Source organism: Hordeum vulgare, chromosome 6H (genome assembly GCF_904849725.1).
Source record: "Hordeum vulgare subsp. vulgare chromosome 6H, MorexV3_pseudomolecules_assembly, whole genome shotgun sequence".
Lineage (NCBI taxonomy): Eukaryota > Viridiplantae > Streptophyta > Magnoliopsida > Poales > Poaceae > Hordeum > Hordeum vulgare.
Window position 1 is genome coordinate 127,938,233 of NC_058523.1, and position 17,733 is coordinate 127,955,965.

Here is a 17,733-nt window from a genome sequence, read left to right on the forward strand (position 1 = left end):
CCCACTCTTCGGAGGATGTGATTATATTCGTGGCGCGCGATGATACAATCCGTTTGTTCTCCTTGAATGAAAAGGGTGAGATCAATCCTATTGAGAAAGTTCCAGTAGTCTGCGAATATCAAGATGTGTTCCCTGAAAAGCTACCAAGCATGCCTCCGCACCGTGAAGTTGAGTTCGTCATTGAGCTTAAGCCAGGCACAGAGCCAGTGTGCAAACGGCCGTACAAGCTGGGTCCAGAAGAGTTGAAGGAACTCAAGAGGCAACTCGATGAGCAGGAGCATTTGGGTTTGATCAGACCAAGCTCGTCTCCGTGGGGATGTGGTGTTCTATTTGTCAAGAAGAAGGATGGTTCGGACCGGCTGTGTGTCGATTACCGCCCATTGAACAAGAAGACAATCAAGAAGAAATATCCACTTCCGAACATAACTAAGTTGTTCGAACAGTTGAAAGGTGCTAAAGTATACTCCAAGCTTGATCTCAGAATGGGCTACCATCAGATTCGCATTCGCGAGGAAGACATTCCGAAGACGGCATTCAGGACTAGTTTTGGCTCGTATGAGTATACGGTCATGTCTTTTGGTCTGGCTAATGATCCTCCGACTTTTTGTCGATTGATGAACTATATTTTCTCACCGTACAAGAATGAATTTGTCTTGCTCTATCTCGACGACATTCTGGTCTTTTCTGAGGATGAGGAAGAACATGAGAGACATCTCAGGTTGGTGCTTGATAAACTGAGGGAATACAAGTTGTATGCCAAGTTTTCCAAGTGCGAGTTCTGGCTGAAAGAAGTGGTTTACCTTGGGCATATTATCTCTGCCGAGGGCATTAAGGTTGACCCGTCCAAGGTTCAGGCCATTGTTGAATGGGAACCTCCGCAGAATGTGAAGCAGCTTCGAAGCGTTCTTGGTCTTGCCGGATATTTCAGAAGATTCGTTGAGAACTTCTCCAAAATCGCCAAGCCACTCTCTAGTCTTCTTCAGAAGGGTGTCAAGTATGTTTGGTCTCCAGAGTGTCAATTGGCTTTCGATACATTCAAAGAGAAGCTTATCTCCACTCCGGTATTGGCCCCTCCGGATGATTCCAAGCCGTACCAGGTCTTTTGCGATGCTTCTCTCCAGGGTCTCGGTGCAGTCTTGATGCAGGATAGGAAGGTGGTTGCTTATACCTCCAGGCAGCTGAAGCCTGCGGAGAAGAACTATCCTGTGCACGATCTCGAGCTAGCAGCTGTTGTGCACTCCTTGATGACTTGGAGACATCTCTTGTTGGAACGTAAGGTTGAAGTTTTCACCTATCACAAGAGCCTCAACTACATCTTCACTCAGCCTAACTTGAATCTTCGGCAAACACGTTGGGTGGAAATGCTCCAGGATTTTAATCCGAGTGTGGAGTACACGCCAGGCAAGGCAAATATTGTGGCAGATGCATTGAGCAGGAAGGCATATTGCAACGGTCTGATTCTGCAACCTCTCCAGCCGTGTCTTTCTAAGTCTTTTAGGAAGCTTAATCTTCAGCTAGTTCCTCAGGGTTTTCTTGCGAACCTTCAGATCTCTCCTACCTTGGAAGATCAGGTCAGAGCAGCTCGGCTACTTGACGCTATGGTGAAGAAGGTCAAGATTGGCGTGGGAAAGAGTCTCCCCAAGTATAAGTGTTTCACTGTTGATGCCAGGGACACATTGTTTTTCGAGGATCGCCTTGTCGTCCCGAAAGGTGATCTCAGGAAGGTGATCATGGAAGAAGCTCATAACTCTCTGCTCTCTATTCATCCTGGAAGTTCCAAAATGTACAATGACTTGAAGCAGACTTTCTGGTGGACTCGTATGAAACGTGAAATTGCACAATTCGTAAACGAGTGTGATGTATGTCGAAGGGTGAAAGCAGAACATCAAAGACCAGCGGGCCTCTTGCAGCCTTTGCCGATTCCCGAGTGGAAGTTCGATCACATTGATATGGACTTCGTCACCGGGTTTCCGAAGTCCAAGAAGGGCAATGATGCTATCTTCGTCGTCATCGACAAATTGAGTAAAGTGGCTCATTTCCTTCCAGTCAAGGAGTCCATTTCAGCAGCTCAGCTGGCAGAGTTGTACACCTCCAGGATTGTCTCTTTGCACGACGTACCTGTTGGGGAACGTCGCATGGGAAACAAAAATTTTCCTACGCGCACGAAGACCTATCATGGTGATGTCCATCTACGAGAGGGGATGAGTGATCTACCTACCCTTGTAGACCATACAGCAGAAGCGTTAGAGAACGCGGTTGATGTAGTGGAACGTCCTCACGTCCCTCGATCCGCCCTGCGAACAATCCCGCGATCAGTCCCACGATCTAGTACCGAACGGACGGCACCTCCGCGTTCAGCACACGTACAGCTCGACGATGATCTCGGCCTTCTTGATCCAGCAAGAGAGACGGAGAGGTAGAAGAGTTCTCCGGCAGCGTGACGGCGCTCCGGAGGTTGGTGATGACCTTGTCTCAGCAGCGCTCCGCCCGAGCTCCGCAGAAACGCGATCTAGAGGAAAAACCGTGGAGGTATGTGGTCGGGCTGCCGTGGAAAAGTCGTCTCAAATCAGCCCTAAAACCTCCGTATATATAGGTGGGAGGGAGGGGGCCTTGCCTTGGGGCTCAAGGAGCCCCAAGGGGGTCGGCCGAGTCCAAGGGGGAGGACTCTCCCCCCCCCAAACCGAGTTGGACTAGGTTTGGTGGGAGGGAGTCCCCCTTCCTTCCCACCTCCTCCTTTTTTTTTCTTCCTCTCTTGATTTTCTTCTCCTTGGCGCATAGGGCACTTGTGGGCTGTCCCACCAGCCCACTAAGGGCTGGTGTGTCTCCCCCAAGGCCTATGGGCTTCCCCGGGGTGGGTTGCCCCCCCCCCCCCCCCCCGGTGAACTCCCGGAACCCATTCGTCATTCCCGGTACATTCCCGGTAACTCCGAAAACCTTCTGGTAATCAAATGAGGTCATCCTATATATCAATCTTCGTTTCCGGACCATTCCGGAAACCCTCGTGACGTCCGTGATCTCATCCGGGACTCCGAACAACATTCAGTAACCAACCATATAACTCAAATACACATAAAACAACGTCGAACCTTAAGTGTGCAGACCCTGCGGGTTCGAGAACTATGTAGACATGAACCGAGAGACTCCTCGGTCAATATCCAATAGAGGGACCTGGATGCCCATATTGGATCCTACATATTCTACAAAGATCTTATCGTTTGAACCTCAGTGCCAAGGATTCATATAATCCCGTATGTCATTCCCTTTGTCCTTCGGTATGTTACTTGCCCGAGATTCGATCATCAGTATCCGCATACCTATTTCAATATCGTTTACCGGCAAGTCTCTTTACTCGTTCCGTAATACAAGATCCCGCAACTTACACTAAGTTACATTGCTTGCAAGGCTTGTGTGTGATGTTGTATTACCGAGTGGGCCCCGAGATACCTCTCCGTCACACGGAGTGACAAATCCCAGTCTTGATCCATACTAACTCAACTAACACCTTCGGAGATACCTGTAGAGCATCTTTATAGTCACCCAGTTACGTTGCGACGTTTGATACACACAAAGCATTCCTCCGGTGTCAGTGAGTTATATGATCTCATGGTCATAGGAATAAATACTTGACACGCAGAAAACAGTAGCAACAAAATGACACGATCAACATGCTACGTCTATTAGTTTGGGTCTAGTCCATCACGTGATTCTCCCAATGACGTGATCCAGTTATCAAGCAACAACACCTTGTTCATAATCAGAAGACACTGACTATCATTGACCAACTGGCTAGCCAACTAGAGGCATGCTAGGGACGGTGTTTTGTCTATGTATCCACACATGTAAATGAGTCTTCATTCAATACAATTATAGCATGGATAATAAACTATTATCTTGATACAGGAATTATAATAATAACCATATTTATTATTGCCTCTAGGGCACAATTCCAACAGTACCTATGATGATCTCTTTAGATCGCGGAAGTATCTTCACTTCCAAGTTCTGGGACTCCTTTCAGTCTGCTATGGGCATGAAGATCCGCTTCAGCACAGCGTTCCATCCTCAGACTAGTGGTCAAGTGGAGAGAGTGAATCAAGTTCTTGAGGATATGCTGAGAGCCTGTGTTATTTCTTTTGGCATGAAGTGGGAGGATTGTCTGCCTTTCGCGGAGTTCTCGTATAAAAATAGTTATCAAGCTAGTTCTGGCAAGGGTCCGTTTGAAATTCTCTATGGAAGGAAGTGTCGTACTCCGCTCAACTGGTCCCAGACAGGCGAGCGTTAGATCCTTGGCAATGATATGATAGAAGAAGTTGAGGAGATGTGTCGGATCATTCATGACAACCTTAGAGCAGCGCAGTCCCGTCAGAAGAGCTATTACGATAGCAAGCACCGTGACATGTCGTATGAGCTTGATGACTTTGTCTATCTCAAGGTGTTGCCTATGAAGGGTATGCAGTGTTTTGGCATCAGAGGCAAGCTTGCGCCTCGTTTTGTTGGCCCGTTCAGAGTGGTTGGCAAGAGGGGCGACCTTGCATACCAGCTCGAGCTTCCGTCAACCTTTACAAATGTCCATGATGTGTTCCATGTTTCTCAGCTTCGGAGGTGTTTCAAGACCCCCGAGCGCACTGTGCATCTTCAAAATATAGACCTTCAGCCTGACCTTTCTTATCGTGAGCATCCAGTTGCGGTTCTCGAGGCGACTGAGCGCAAGACCTGTAACAAGACTGTCAAGTTTCTCAAAGTGCAGTGGTCACACCATTCCGATAAAGAGGCTACGTGGGAACGCGAGGATCACCTTCGTTCCGAATTTCCCCATTTCTTTTAGTCTTAGATCTCGAGGGCGAGATCTTCTTTGTAGTGTGGGAGAATTTGTAGTGCACCAAGTGTAAAGCTTCCCCTTTTTTGTAACCTTCCATGTGGGACCACCTTGACATTGTCATGAGAGCTATCTATGCATGTATGATTTCATGTGTCACCTTGTATTCTTCTTTTGCCTGCATGCATCCATGCCATACCATCCTTGCCATACCTTATGATTCTATGTCATGATTGCATGTGATCTTGCTAGGTTTGATTTTGTGATCTTGCGATTTCATGTGTTGGTGCACATGTCATGATGTGGTGTGAAGTAGTGGGGTGTGGTGCTTGGCATTATTTTCAAATCCCCCCCCCCCTTGTTAGTTTCAAACCTTTTCTCTCTTTTATTCCCAAGCTCAAAATTTCACTTGCTCTTTACCTGGTTTTAAAATGTCCTCTGTTTACTAAATATTGTGGGTATTATGTTGTGCAAGATTTGGTGTTTTGCTAGGTGTTCTAAAGGTGCAATGAATCACAAAACAGTTATTATAATTGCTGTTTTGTATTTATTTAATTGCCCCATAAAATTCCTTTTGCATTTTTTTAATTAGCTCATGTATTTTCAGATCCACGGGCATTTTTGTTTTGATTTAATATTCAGTAGTTTGACCTGTGGGCTTTTTCTTTTCTCTGTGCTTTAGTTAAATAGGAAATAGCCAGAGTTATATTTTTCTCTTATGTGTCGCTCTGGTGGGCTTCCTCCCACCCAGAGAGGCCCATCTTCCCCCTGTCCTGTGCGCTAGGCCAATCCCGCGTCCCTCTCTTCCTCCTCTCGACGTCATCCCTGTATGACTGCATCTCCTCCTCCCGTTCCTCCACAGTGCGATCCAGTGGTCGAGCGCCCTCCCCGAGGTAATATAACACAGAGGGAACCTTCCTCCTTCCCTAGGTTTCCCTCTCCTTCCTCCAGTGCGCCGCCACCTTCTCTCTTCTTCTTCCTCCCCCTCTGGTAAGCCTCTGTACGAGTAGCAGAGAGAGAGAGAGTTCGACCGCCGCGTCTACCCCGCCGTCTACGTCGAGCAGCGCCGGCGGCCATGTCCAGGGGCACGGAGTAGGAGCCCGCGCTCCATCCCGTCCTCGGGAAGGCCACGGAGCGACCTCATCCACGGGCAGCTCCACGTCAATGCCGCGCTCTCGGTGGACTCCCTCCTTGTTCCTCTGCTGCGGTTCATCGATAGGGGCTTCTTCATCAGCGATCTTCTTCCCCTCCAGAGTCTACTCCATCGATCGGCGCCCTTCCTCCTTCCCCTAGGTTAGCAGGAGCTCCTCCTTCCTTCCCCTCCGTAGATCGGCCGAACCTGGTAGTGCTAGCGTTCTCTGTACGTAGCTTGGTAGCAGGGCGTGGTGCATCGCGTGTAGCTGAGATTGTGGGTGTGTTGCGCAGGGGGATGCTCCCTCTCCCCTCGTAGTAGCAGCAGGCGACGGCCTCCCTGTCGTGCAGCAGAAGCAACAGCAGAGAGGTGCACCCAGCGTCCCTATCGCCGGCGAGCATCAGTGCACGCGCAGGAGCAGGGTAGATTCAGTTGAGGTGCTAACCTATCTCGGTTTAGCCCTCCCCTCTGCCAGACTTCTATTCATAGCATAGTGGTTGGAGTATCGTGGTTGTTCTCGAAAGGTGCAGGGTTCGAGTCCCCGATGGTGCACCGCCCCTTTTTGGGTTTTATTTCCCTGTTCGTTAGTAGTAGCATCAGCAGAGGGTCAACTAGCTATGTGCCCCTCTCTCTGTCAAAACCATGACAACAGTAGAGTGGTTGCACCACACGCCACCAATCAGGAGGCCCTGGGTTCGAATCCGAGGCCTGCCCTTTTGATTTTTTTTCCTTTCCTTTCTTTCTTTTAATTTTCCTTTGCTATTTGTTGTTCCACCTTGTGCCTAAATAATAGGCATAAAGGAGTGCATCTTGTTTTCCTTTTCCTGTCCAGAAGTTATATGGTGTAGGTAAGATATGTGAGTGTGGTGTATGTGTTCATATGTGTGTATGCATGGATGTATGAATGTGAGTGTGTGGTGAAGCTAGCCTAAGTGAGTGTGTAGATGCACTAGTGCCATGCTTATAAGGTGTAGTGTGATAGGTTTTGAGTGCATAAATATCTTGTGGTGCATATGGTGTGAGGAACACCACCCCCCCCCCCCCACATGAACATAGTTCATGTACATCTAAGTTGTGAGCATGTGTTTGTGGTGAATGAGCTCCCTACTTGAGTGATCTAAATAGATGCAATATTTAGTGTTGTCCAAGAACATGTTTTGATGTGTGTAGTGGAGTGTATGTGTGTGTGTGGGACACCCCACCTTTGCAAGCAAAGCTATGCACCTTCACATGTCCATATGTGAGAGGGCATGGTGATTTGTATGTGTGGATAACTTGGTAGAAGTGGTTGTGAAGTTGATGTGCATGACACAAACATGGGGTTCAAACCCCCATGTCACTTTGTCATTGTGCACATGAACACAACCTTTGTAGTTGTTGTCTTAGTAGGAACTACATGAAATGATGCACTAAGTACTAGGCATGATTTGGAGTAGTGTCCTCTTCCTTAATTTGGGGTCATTTGTTCCAAGTAAGTGTCCACATATTATAGATGATTTTGGGGTAGAATCTCCCAAGGAATCCAGTGGTGAAGTTTGTTTTGTCATTAGGATACTTTATGGAGTTGACATAGTCAGATTTGTTGCAAGTTTGTTCCTTGATTCCATGGAATAGGTGGAGCCCAAGGGCATGAGTTTTTGTGTGATAGTAGTAGGTGTTTTTCTCTACACCATAGTGGCGTAATTTATCACTTGGTGTTATGTATGTGAAAACTATGCCTAGACAAAGTGGGCATGTGGCTGAAAAATTCCAGTTTAGTGAAATCTGGAATTTCACTAAGTCTGGGATTTTGAAAACATTTTCGTCTCTTATAGATGAGGATGTGCTGGTCATTGTATTGAGAACTAGCCGTAGTTCAGTGCTAGGATTTTGAACCTGATATGTTTTTGAAGCTCCCTGTCAAATTGCAAATCATTTGGACTCCAGTAGGTTGTGTTTTGATTGCTGTCAAAAAGCTTCAGAACAGAGACAGAAACTCAGGTGCAGGAATTTTCACTAAGTCCCTGAGATCTGATGGTTTTGGGAAAGTTTGTGGCCTTGTATCTTCTAGAGTTTAATTCCTTTTGCTGTGATTCTTTCTGGTGCTTGTAGTGTTCTTGGTTGGAAACAGCCACATATGTTATTTGTCATGTTTGGAGGCCTGTAGCTATGTTGCATGTAGCTCCCAAAGAGCTAAGATGCAGATTCTGGCAGATTATGTAGTATAGTCATTTTGAACAATGTGTGTGCTTAGTTGATGTTGTGGTGTTCTTCCATGCTCCAATCCATTCATGTTGGGTTGTTATATGTCTTGGCAACCTGGGAATACCAGATATGTGCCAATTGTGGGTGTGGTGTTGAATCTTCCACGTAGAGCTTCATATCTTGTATCGTTGATTCCCGTTGATCCGTAGCTCCGTTTGCAATGTTCTTTATATGGTTTTGCATTGTTTTCACGAGACGCGTATGTTCATGTCATTCTCATGCATGTCAAAATAGCGTAGTGTACAGTTCTGTCCAGAAACTTGCAGTAGATTAATTTGCTTGTGCTAGTGATAGAATTAGTGATGCATGCCCAATTTTCATCTCATGCATCATGTGATTTTTGCATCTTGTGGTGATGCTGTTCATTGGTTGTTATTATCATGTTGGGTAGCACCGGGATTGGAGAACGAATACGTGGAGTCAGGAGAGTACGTGCAGGATGATCCAGAACCATTCCAAGCTGAGGATATCACAGGCAAGATGATATGACCTTGATTCCATCTCTAGACTTGTTATGCTAGTTTTCGTTTCCATGTCGTATTGCTCGCTGCCTACCACTGAAATTAAATTGCCTCTTCATATGCCATGAGCCCAAACACCGTTCTCCTTCCTAGCAAAACTTGTATGGCTAAGTAGGCTTTGCTTAGCTACTAATGTTAGCATTGCTAGTTGCAGGTGCTTTGACTCATGTGATAACATGAGCTTTGATATCATTATCTTAAATTCTGTTATTTAATTAATGCACCTATATACTTGGTAAATGACGGGATGCCTAGCCTTTTGCCGGGTGCTTTGTTCCGTTATTGTCGCCTTAGTTACCGGTTACCGGTGTTTGATTCCATAACGATCGCTCCTAACACGTTCGGGGTTGTTATGGGGACCCCCTTGATAAATCGTGTAGTGTTAAGGCTTGTCCGGCAGGACCCAACTTTGGTTTTAATCTGCTAATCACATAATAATCTGCATAGGGAATAGCTACCCCCAGGAATTTAATCAACAACCAGGGCCAGTGCTCCTCATGAGTGTTGGCCCCACCTGAGCGATGTCCGGGGCCCCACAAGTCACCTAGAGGTTTAGCCATCCCGACGTCTAGCTCATCCGTCGTGTCCTGAGACTGAGATACGCGGCTCTTATGAGGGTCGCCGACACGACGGGAGGTCCTGCTAGCCTTGTCTTACCTTAGCGGTATATCTTGCGTATAGGAATCCCAGTGAAGCTTTGGTTCTCCCAAGAGTTGAGGTTTTCCTCTAAGGAATCCGATGAGTTCACGAGATTCGTGATAGAGGGTGCCTTTGCGGCCTGTGTTCGTTTGTGATGGACTAGTTGGAGCACCCCTGCAGGGTTTAATCTTTCGGAAAGCCGTGCCCGCGGTTATGTGGCAACTTGGAATATTTTGTTAACATCCAGTATTAGAGAAATTAAACATAAACTAATAAAACTGCCAACTGTGTGCGTAACCGTGACTGTCCCTTCGAAGGTCTCTCTTCGATCGGGAACACGGTGGGGTTATGAATGTCGTAGGTAGGTGTTCAGGATCACTTAGTGATCAAGTAATCCCGACCGCTAGTGTAGACCACCTGCACTTCTACTTTGCGTAAGTTAGCCACTTAATCAAGCATAGGATGTTGCAGCCTGATACACTTCACCCCTACCCTACCTAATAGCATGACTAGTTCTGGCACTAAGGTCTTAGATTGCTGAGTCCCCGTGGCTCACGGATTCCTCCGAAACTCCCAGCAGGTACAGGTACCCCAGAGACAGATGATCCCAACGGCACCCAGCTGGCGTGGCAGTACGACGAGGAGACAGACCGCCTCTACGTGAACTATCTAGAGGACTGAGGCGTGGTCGTGATCGTGGGCCTGCAGGCAGGCTAGCATAGCATTTCCATGTTTTGTAGTCCGTAGCGGAACTACCTTGTTTGTATGTGTGATGTACTCTGAGTTATTAATAAGAAGACAGTTGAATCCCGAATTTTCTACTTGTATTATTATTTGTGTTATGTTACTTGCTTGCGAAACGCTTAGATGCGCTTCTTTCCTATTCGGGGGCCTCGACCCCCAGATCGGAAAGGACCGCATCTTGGTCGTTACATGTAGGACATGGCGAATGAGGACCAGATCGAAGGGAGGTAGGAAAAGAGGGGAGATGAATGGATTACCTGGTGATCAAGTCTTCATTCGTACTCGCCGGAGTGGATGCGGCACCTGTGCTGCGTCACCCTTGCCCTGGTTGGTTTCACCAACACGACCGGCAGCGTTGCCGCCTTCCTCGTCTCCTTCCTGTAGATGAACAACACCTGCAGGATAAAAAAGAGAATACGATCAGTTTGAATATTCAAGGACTCCACGCCTCTGCACTGGATCCCTTCGTCTCCCACTCCCATCCACTGTCGCCTGGCTCCGGTGAGTTCCTGGCTAGGCCGCCGCACTACCCATCATTTCTCCCTTCTCTCCCTCACCTCCCTATCTCCTTTCTGCCCAGAGTCATAGATGCCATGGATCTGCCCGGAAAGCCGTGCTCTAGCCTTCCTTGTCGTCACCGACAACCCACGCCTCACCGCCCGCCTGCCCAGCCCGTGCCGCGTACGAATTCATCCCCTGCAACTCCAGCCGCCATCGCAGCTCCGCACCCAGCCACCGCGTTGACCCGATTAGAAATCCAACATGCATGCATCGCGGGTTGAATATACAGACCAGAAGGGACGATGCCGAGGATGCCGAGGGGCCGGCGGCGAGGGGATGAGGATGGGAGGGAGGGGAGGAGGGGAGGGGAGGGGCGGTCGCTGCCCCGGAGTGAAGCGGGTCGACGGCGATGGGCCGCCGCTGATGCGCACCCGAGATGCAGAACCCGCGCAACCAAGAAGAAGAGCCGGAGTAGGGGCCTTTCTATGAAGATGAAATGTTTTTTCCCATTAATTGGAGGACTGCGGGTTAAAAGCAATAAAACTTAGGGATTGATTTACAAAAATGCCACGACGGACGACCAGAAACCCTATTTGCTTTATTATTAGGGAGAGATTGAACGTCTCATGTTCACCTCCCATGCCAATTCATCTGACTTAACTCAAGTGTCACACCATCATCTCTCCCACGCACACACACAAGTTGTGAAAACATCGGATGTAGTTTAAGCAACACCACCCAACTATCCTTGACCATGGACATGGCTACTCGAATAGTTTTACACTCTCCAGAGGTTGCACACTTTACCCACAAGACTCGGGAAACTTCCGTGGCAATCCACGACAGGCGGTAATTTTCCGTACTCGAGTTAAGTACCCGAACAATGCCTTTTACATGACAATAATAACAAAGATTCAACTCCTTGATGCCATCCCTCGTGATGTACATCACAAGTATCATCAACGAGGGCACGCAATGGTTTGGCCAGTGTCTGTGAAAACACACCATGGTCGTCCTTTCCGGCACGAGCCCGTCTCAAGAGTGACTACGTCACTTCCGCCACTAGTAATGTGGGCCCTCTACTAGTACCAACCATAGTAATCAACAAAGCCCCGTCCCATAAGGGGTATCATGGTTGTACATATAAGGTTGGGACGGTCGACAAATCTTAAATCTCTTTGTTTCTTAAAACACACACATCTTGCCTTGGTACACCACTTCTTTCTCAAGTTCTCACGTAATCTCAACACCATTTCCCTCAGGAATTAGTGGCACCTGACGGGGTTCTCGAGAAGTCTTTGAAATCATTAATTTTCCATCACCATGCATATTCCCATCCCATTGTGGAGCAACTACTAGCATCCTAACTACTTCCCACACACACAACCCTCATAGGAAGGTAGGGTCATGCTTAGTGCAAGTCTCAATGAGGAAACATCGGAGACAACCTACCAAGGTGGTTATCGATTCAGGATGATTCGGATGCAACGAAATAAAGGGTCGTATCAAATGCATAAAAGGGTTTCATAGTCATGGTAAAAGGGTTGCTTGCCTAGCTCAACAAAGTCTCCAGGGTTTTCAAAGTCTTCTAGTCCAAGCTCTTCGTCAACAACGCAATCTACCACCACGATTTAACGGGCAAAATTAGGAGCAAGGCAAAACAAAGAAAATAAAGTCTTCCTAAAAAATGTCATGCCATTTTTGTAAAATAGTAGGATACTTATAAGCTTGGTAAAAATTATTGGATTTTGGTTTTTAAGTGTAAAAAGTGTCAGAAAGCATTTTAGCAGGTGTTTAAAATATCCAAAAGTAGGTTTTTAAATAAAACAATGGATAAAACTCTCTTGAAAATTACAGAAGTGGCACCACTGAATAGTTTAGGGTTTCAGAAGATTTTAGGATTTGAAATCTTTGCATTTGGACCAATATTTAAAACTAGGGGATTTTTGCAACTTTCTGATAAAATAGGAAAAAGAAAAACCCACCTATGCCTTCTGGGCTGAAAGTGACGCCAGTCCAGCGGGCTCAGATGAAAATGGCCCACGGCGGAGGGGTGCGTGCGGCGCACGGCTGTTTAAACCTGACTGGCGGGACAGACCGATCAGTATGAGAGATAGGGGAGACATCGGAGATGATGATAGGTGGAGCCCACCTGTCCCCCCCCCCCTTGCGATAGGGAGGAGGAGGTGCTCGCTGGCGGCGATTCATGTGGCCATTCGATGAGTGGGTGGCACACCTGTGTCAAGGCGCACGTTGGCTGCTGGAGGAGAGGGACGCTAGAGAGCCCTTGTTTGCGTGTGGCGAGAAGTCTGACGGTGACGCTTTGGGAAGGTAAGGCCTCGGTTGCCCTACGCACCAAATAGAGAGAATAGACGGGAATAGGTCACGAGGTTGCGGTGGCTCGAGATCGAGGAAGAAGGGGCAACAGGGAGGGCTTTCACCGTGCAAACATCGGCGGCTAGAAGCGGCGAGCTCCGGCTCAATCCCGAGCGTCTGGGCACCAAAATGGAGAGGAAGAGAAGCGAGGGCATGATTGGGAGGATGAGGAAGCGACAAGGCGGAAAGGAGGCTTGGGAGTGTCTTAAATAGCCGGGCCACGGTCCCTCGTGTGGCCTTGCGCCGAAGAGGCCATGGCAATAGCCAGAGGGAGAGAGAGCACTCGAGGGATGCGTTTGGGGCCCTTGTGGACGTGCTTTAACTTTAGGGGGAAGGAGAGAGAGAGGAAGGGAAGCACGTCAGGACGTCGCGCGTGTGAGATCACTTATTGGCCGGTTCGAGCGGTGTCGACACATGCTATGGAAGTCGCCAGAGAGAGAAATAGGAGGGGCCCGACTTCTTGGAGGTTTGCAGACGTCAAGGGGAAAACGGGGGACAAGGCCCCTCCTCCCCAATCTGCTGGGCGCATCGGGATGCTTTGGCTATAGTGCGGCTGGGCACTGTAGCATGCTCTAGAGCACCCTTTTGGCATGCCATTTCATGCTTTGCGTGTCTTGGGCACTCCCAAGGATGTCCTCTATTCCCTGGGGGTAGTGGGGATGCTCTTTGGATACTTTAGAAAGGAGGAGAATGGTAGAAATAGAAAGGAGAGGGAGAGAGGCCTCTGCCTTGGTAAACCAGAGAGGTAATTGGGATTTTTACCCACCACAATCATTGAACTAGAGATGGATTTTCTTACTCGGGGTAAAAGATAACAATGTGTGCTTGTGGTAAGAGTTTGGAGTGAAGGAGAATAGTAGAAGGGGTGAAAGAAGCAGTTTTACTAAATCACCACCAGGTGTTTGATGCTGTTTTGAAAAGGTAAAAATTCAAACTTGTAGTGAGATTTAACAAGATCAATTGATGGGTAAGAATGAATGGGATCACAAGTTTCTGCTCGTTTGAGCAAAGTTGGCAATGTGAAAAACCCTAAAAATGGATAGCATGAGATTTCTCTAGACTTAGTTGGGAAAATCTATCCCCAGAGATGCACAACTTGGTGTAGCTTCCTTATTTGTGGTCTAGATCAGTCCTACAAAGTTTGAGATCAATTGGATAAACTTGCAATGTAAACTTGCTCAAAATTTGGTTCTGGACAAAGATGGTTCTAGTATTTTGGTCAAGCAAATCAACTTGGATTGATATGAAACTTGGCAAGATCATCACATATAGCATGTGTGACCTCTAGAATTTTCGTGGAATTTATTAAGAATATTCCCGTGAAAGTATTTCAAACGCTTGAAATAGGCAGAAGTGGTTTTGAGGGGTTTGTCCTATATTTTGAATATGATCATATGTTGAAACTCTTATATATGGGCAATATATGTCCATTGAGTCTCCCTTAATTTTCTCAAATATTTTCGAAGAAAGAAAATATTTTTTCCTTTATAAATGACCATTTTTTGCCTCAGAAAAGGGTATTTAAATAAAATAGTGAACAGATTTTAAAATAATAATTTTGGGGTTTTGGGAAGTCTTTTTGATAATAGTATCCAAATAAAATATTTGGTGCAAAACATCCTCCCTCATTTGAGGACTTGTAGTACAAACCTCAATTCATGGGGTTTTGAAAAGCTAAATTAAATAAATGTTTTTTTGTGAAAATAATATTTTATAAAAATATTTTTTGGTACTATACACATGGCATGGTCATTGGGCAAGGGTTTGCATCAAGAATATGAGTCTAGAGAGTAGGAGGAAGTTTGTGATTTAAAACACAAGCAAAGAAGCAAGCGAACAGCAATCAGTTCAAGCATCACATCACACAGAAAGAGTTTTAATTGGTCCTAATTTTTGAGCTATGTTAACTTACTCACGAGTGTCAAAACACAAGGTTTGATACAAATACACTATTTTAAATAACACGTTATACATATCACGTGATTAAGTACTCATAGAAAGAAACATCTATATTTGTCCCGGTAAAATCACAAGGCAATGAAAAACACTTAAGAAATTTACATGTCCTAACTGACATCGATAATGGAAGAGCCTGCTGGAACATAAGGCATCATCGTTGCATGCGTCAAACTGACATACAAAGTTTATTTTGGGTACCAACCAACATCGTGATCCACACGAGAAGGAAGAAAAACAAGAAAATAGGCACACTAACGCATAACAATTCACCATAGTTGCTCAATCCATTGCTTTTTCCCCAATGATGGGCCAACTGATGAAGAATAATGGAAGCTAAGTAGGTCCAACTCATTAAAAATATAGAAACAAGACCTAGTTTCAAAGAGTTCAAGAAAAACACCATGTATTATTTATTACTACATGATTATACTCTATTTACTAGCAAGGAAACAAGTGAGTGGTGAACACTTGGATTTTTAGTACATGAAACGATAGATAAAATTATATTCAAAAGGACTTTGAATAGAGCAAAAGCCTCACATGAGACCCTTCCATGAGATTTATACACAAGATCAACATAATGTTATTTTTATGGAGTTATATCATCACGTTTCACATTTTCTTATACCATTTTATAATAAATAGTGTTGCTCTAATGTATCGATTAGTACCACCAAAGTAGCCTAACAATACAAGTGAACAAATTGAATTCGTGTATGGTTTCATATAGGTCATTGCAGTGTATATGTTGGAACACTATTTTTACATGCATAACATGGTTATGTTATATCTTGTGAGGGATAATAGTGATGAACAATCATTTGATGTGTAATTCCTAACATTTTTTATTTATGCAAATTTATTGCAAGATTATACATAAATATATACATGGTAGTTACCTCATGTGATATGATTCAACTTAGTGATTTGATATGATGCAACTTAGTACAGTCAATTGAATTCTAAAGAATGTATACTTTGTTCATCAAAAATGAATTTTCGACCACGTGCACACAAGAAATGTCCACATTTAACATCTTAGTATTCGGATGCATCAACAAGGAACTTTTCATATTAACTGTGCATAACAATTAAAATATGAACAAAACAATTGGATGGCAATTCACGTTAAGAATTTTGCAATTTTTCTAGCAAACCCTCAAGTATTGGGTTTCACCTACAAAAATCATGCAATTTATATATTATTGATTGATACTTTAATATGTTGTGTAGTGGCATCACTGGGTGGGGTTGGTACCATGTTGTTACAATATTGCCAAGAGGGAAGGAGATACATGTTAATTCCGTTTCGTACCTTTATATTTTCGAGATCATTGTGCATATCTCACGCTCTTAAGTCATGATAGTGCTCAATAGTTTTCTTGACACCCTCCTAACATTTAAATACATAGATAAGTATCAACATATTCGTATAATTAAATACTAAATACCAAAAAAGAAAATCAAGCCCATCAAAATCGTGTTGTAGTAACAACCTGGAGGGAGATGATCGGTTTGTAACCAAGTTCTTGAGTAGCTTTGTTGCAATTGAATGTTCTGTTCAATGTCAAGTACTTAATATTCGTCGGTGTGAGCATAGGAGGTTCAGACATTCCATAGTGAGATAATATTTTGTTGTAGCTCCAATCTAGCACATATGCTATTGGCACTAGAAGATGGGAAGATATTCTTATTTTGGTCCTGTTGCATCATAATATGGTAAGTTATTTATATGCTTTATTCCAATTTGTGATCATACTAAAAAATAGATATCTTCCTCTCTAGCATGAAATGACATCAATCGACCTTACTTAAAGTGTATATAACTTATTAAACCGAAACTATGAGGCATGGTATATAGGTAAAAAAACTATTGATTATTTACTTAGTACTTGTGGCTATTTACTAAAAAGGCAAAACGAGAGGCATAGTAGAAACAACTCACAATAAACAATATCTCAAGAGAAACTTTCACTTATGATGTATTCAGTCTTTTATACACGGCAAATCACACGTATGAGTGTAACAAGCAAAGAACCAACGTGTTTTTATAGATAAACTAAAACACACTACATGTAAACAAGACTAGTTACATTACGTCCATAAAATTCTCTATAGACTTGTGTACATATAGGAACATGTACAATCACATGTGGAGGACAATGCGCCTTTTGATTCGTGTGAACTTTTAGATGTAAACCACGGCACATTCATGTTTTCCAATAATACGAAATTCCTTGCAAAAATGTCATGGCATAAATTTTATTGCTAAGGGACTACATGAGTGCACCAACATATATAGGTGGGGTTGCCTTTTTTCAAAAACAAGATAAAATTCAAATCTAAGAAAGGCACCCATTTTTTATCCTTAAAAGATTAAGGAAAGATTACCTTTTATACCCAAGTTCTTCCAAAACCATAAAATAAAAGTCCCACAAATTCATTGGCTCTGTATTTGTTATAAAGTACGCCTAGGAAAGATAAATGATATCACCAACATCATTATGATAATCATTAAATAATTTGGAATTTCAAAAGATAAAAATACACACTTTGCCTCCAATAGTCATTGCACCCTCTTTTGTAGAGAGAGTTCTCTCGGCACAAACATGACCATGCGCCACATTGTCGACATACACAAAATCATCATCGTTCTTGCCATCACCAATAATGAACTACAAGAATGTACAATCGGTTAGGCGCTTTAAAGTACATGGCAACAAGTTTCATTCCAAATACGAGATGTTTATTCAAGGATATACGCTAATTAAATTATGGTATGGGTTGATACAAGTGCATCA

General features: G+C 44.7%; 1 protein-coding gene across 1 annotated transcript in view; it reads right to left on the minus strand.

Moving 5' to 3' along the window:
- Positions 1–14,907: 14,907 nt before the first annotated feature.
- Positions 14,908–17,733, minus strand: part of LOC123405390 (3beta-hydroxysteroid-dehydrogenase/decarboxylase-like) — a 36,324-nt gene continuing 33,498 nt past the window's right edge. Inside the window, exons 5-9 of the mRNA XM_045099096.1 lie at positions 17,485–17,607; positions 17,324–17,403; positions 16,429–16,633; positions 16,248–16,325; positions 14,908–15,245 (exon numbers count right to left, since the gene is read on the minus strand). Of these exons, the coding sequence (XP_044955031.1) occupies positions 16,278–16,325; positions 16,429–16,633; positions 17,324–17,403; positions 17,485–17,607 (456 nt within the window). The 3' untranslated portion in view covers positions 14,908–15,245; positions 16,248–16,277. The remainder of the gene's footprint in view (positions 15,246–16,247; positions 16,326–16,428; positions 16,634–17,323; positions 17,404–17,484; positions 17,608–17,733) is intronic.